This window comes from Fonticula alba (genome assembly GCF_000388065.1).
Source record: "Fonticula alba strain ATCC 38817 unplaced genomic scaffold supercont2.5, whole genome shotgun sequence".
Taxonomy (NCBI): Eukaryota; order Rotosphaerida; family Fonticulaceae; genus Fonticula; species Fonticula alba.
In genome coordinates this window covers 1617418-1619997 of record NW_009242975.1, presented here as the reverse complement: position 1 = coordinate 1619997, position 2580 = coordinate 1617418, and the positions used below count along the sequence as shown (strand labels likewise).

At 63.5% G+C, this 2580-nt stretch overlaps 1 protein-coding gene across 1 annotated transcript in view; it reads left to right on the top strand.

Moving 5' to 3' along the window:
* The window catches only part of H696_03530 (hypothetical protein), a gene marked incomplete at both ends in the record, with an annotated part of 3909 nt that overhangs the window by 702 nt on the left and 627 nt on the right, over window positions 1-2580 (top strand). Inside the window, 8 exons of the mRNA XM_009497398.1 lie at window positions 99-203; window positions 332-520; window positions 718-771; window positions 885-965; window positions 1045-1194; window positions 1411-1673; window positions 1748-2190; window positions 2323-2513. Coding sequence (XP_009495673.1) covers window positions 99-203; window positions 332-520; window positions 718-771; window positions 885-965; window positions 1045-1194; window positions 1411-1673; window positions 1748-2190; window positions 2323-2513 — 1476 coding nt within the window. The remainder of the gene's footprint in view (window positions 1-98; window positions 204-331; window positions 521-717; window positions 772-884; window positions 966-1044; window positions 1195-1410; window positions 1674-1747; window positions 2191-2322; window positions 2514-2580) is intronic.

Genomic DNA, 2580 nt, shown 5'->3' with positions numbered 1-2580 from the left:
CCCCCCTCTTTGTCTCCACCGCCGTCCCTGCCCCTCCCACTTTTGACCCTCATCCCTGCCCCTTCTGCGTGTGTTCCTGCTTTGCATTGCATCGGCAGCTGCTGGAGCTCTGTTTCATCAAGGCCGGCCCGGCTTTCCAGGTTCACGCATGCTCGCGCGAGTTCCTCAACGTCCTCATCAAGACCTTCCCTGAACAGCCACAGGTACGGGGGCTGCTCATCTTCCCGTGCTCCGTTCTGCCGCCGCCTGTTCACCTCTCTTTTAACCCCGTGCTTTGCTGTCCTCCCCCCCCCCCCCCCGGGTCCCGGTGTCATGCCCATCCGCACGACAGGACCTGATCAACCCGGTGCACAAGAAAATCCTCGCACTCCTGTACAAGTGGCACCAGACCATTGGCCAGCATGCGCGTTACCGTCTGTTCCTGGCGCCCCTCAACCACCTGTACACCCTCTTCCGCACGAAGGGCTTCAAGTTCCCGGAGATCCCCCAGTCCGAGCTCAGCGCCCTGATGGAGTCCATGGTGCGTGTGCCGACGGCCACATAGACACACATCCACATATACATATTTGTGCATATACGCGCTCGCGCACGCATACATATACATACATGCCCGGAGTGTTGCTTCGGCATGCCCCACCTACCTGCCTCTGACTCCCCCTTCGCCTCGCCGTCTGGTGCCCCCTTGTCCCCTCGTTTGCTTGTTGGCCATGCGTGCAGTCCTTCCTCTCGGAATCCGAGCTGCGTCGCATCGACCAGGAGGCCCAGTCGGCTGTACGCGCCCTTCCCCGCCATGTGTCAGACGGCCGGACGTCGCTGCATTGTCCTCTAACCCGATTCTCGCCTTCCCTCCCCCGCTGCCTTTTTTCCTCCCGGCGCCATCTCAGCGGCTGGAATATCTGCTTCAGCAAAACTCCAAGCAATGTATCGAGGAAGCCAACGACCTGATGAAGGCCATGGTCGGCTATGTGCGTGTCGGCCTGCGCCCCACCCTCGCGTTGTCTTTCTCTTTTCCCCCTTCCCACTGACTCTCCCCCCTCCTTGCAGGACCCCGATACCATGCCGGACTACGCGGCGGAGGTCCGCTCTCAGCTGGCTGACATCGAGGCGGCAGCCATCGGTCTGGCACAGGCCATCTCCAACTCAATCAATAATGACACCGAGGACACCCCGCGTGTCCTGACCGAGCCCATGCAGGTACATCAGCCACCCCCTTTTGTTTCGGCTCTTCCTCTCTCTCTCTCTCTCTCTCTCTCTCTCCCTCTCTCCCTCTCTCTCTCTCTCTCTCTTCCCCCTCTATCTCTCTTCCTCTCTCTCTCCCCCCCTCTCTCCCCTGCTCTTTCTTTCTCCCTCTCCGCATCGCACTCACTGGTCCGTTTCTTCTCTCGCCGCGCCGCGCCGCGCCGCCCACAGCAAGACTACATTCGCTGCAAGGCATCCCAGAAGCGCCTGATGGCCATCCTCAATGACGCCCCCGCTGACGAGGAAATCGACGAGCAGCGCATCGCCCAGTACCTCCAGGTGAATGACACCATCAACACGGCCCTGCGCGCGGTCGATGCCTACATCATCGGCGAGCCCCTCTCCCCGACGGCTCTCTCCCTGGCCTCGGGATCGTCGCTCCTCGGCCCGTCGGCCGGCCTCGCCGCGCCGGCAGACACCAATGTCTCGAATCTGTACGCGCCCCTGCCTGATGTCCCCCCTCTCCCGCCCCCCTCACCCCATGCACCCCGCTAACCAGACCCAACAGCCTGGACATGTCCTCGCCCCCAGGGGCCGGCGCCCCGCACGCGGCTTCCACCCCGTCGGCCTCGTCGGCGGTGCTTGGCAACCTCCTGGATCTGGACTTGACCCTGCCGGCCCCGGCCGCTGCCCCTGTTGTCGGTGCCTCGCCGGTGGCCTTTGCCGATCCGTTTTCCGGCTTCGGCACCCCGTCGGCCGATTCGGCCGAGCCCTCCTCCGTGGCCAGCACCCAGAGCTCCTCGGCTTACCTGCTGGATGCCGGCCTGGCGGCGGCGCCGGCCTCGGGCCCAGGCGATTCCTTCTCCTCGCTCTTCGCCAACCTTTCCATGTCGGACTCGGCCAGCAGCCCCGCCGGCCCGGTGGACATGGGCTCGGTTTCGGCCTCCCCGGTCGTTTCGGGCGCCCCGGCTGCTTCAACTGCCATTGCGCCTCCCCCGATGCCCGCTGGAGGTGTGTGCCCTCCCTTCCTCGCTCGCCTTGGCTGCTGTGCCTCTTCCCCTTCTTCCTCCCGCTGCTGTCGTTTGCGTTGCTCCGCACCCCTGTCTTCTTCTCACCTGCTGGTTTCCTGCTCATTCGACACAGCCGTCGTGCTAGACGCTTCGGGTATCCGCATTGAGCTGTCGACCATCCGGTCGCGGGCGCTCGACGCGTCCGAGGCCCAGAAGTATGAGATCCCTGTGAACCGGGCGCTGGAGCTTGTGGCCAAGATCCACAACACCGACCCCTCCGGCACGGCCATCAAGAGCTTTGTCCTGATGTTGGCCGTGCAGAAGGTGTGTGCATGCTATTTGCGTGATGCTGGCATCCTCCCTTTTCTCTCTCTCTCTCTCTCTCTCTCTC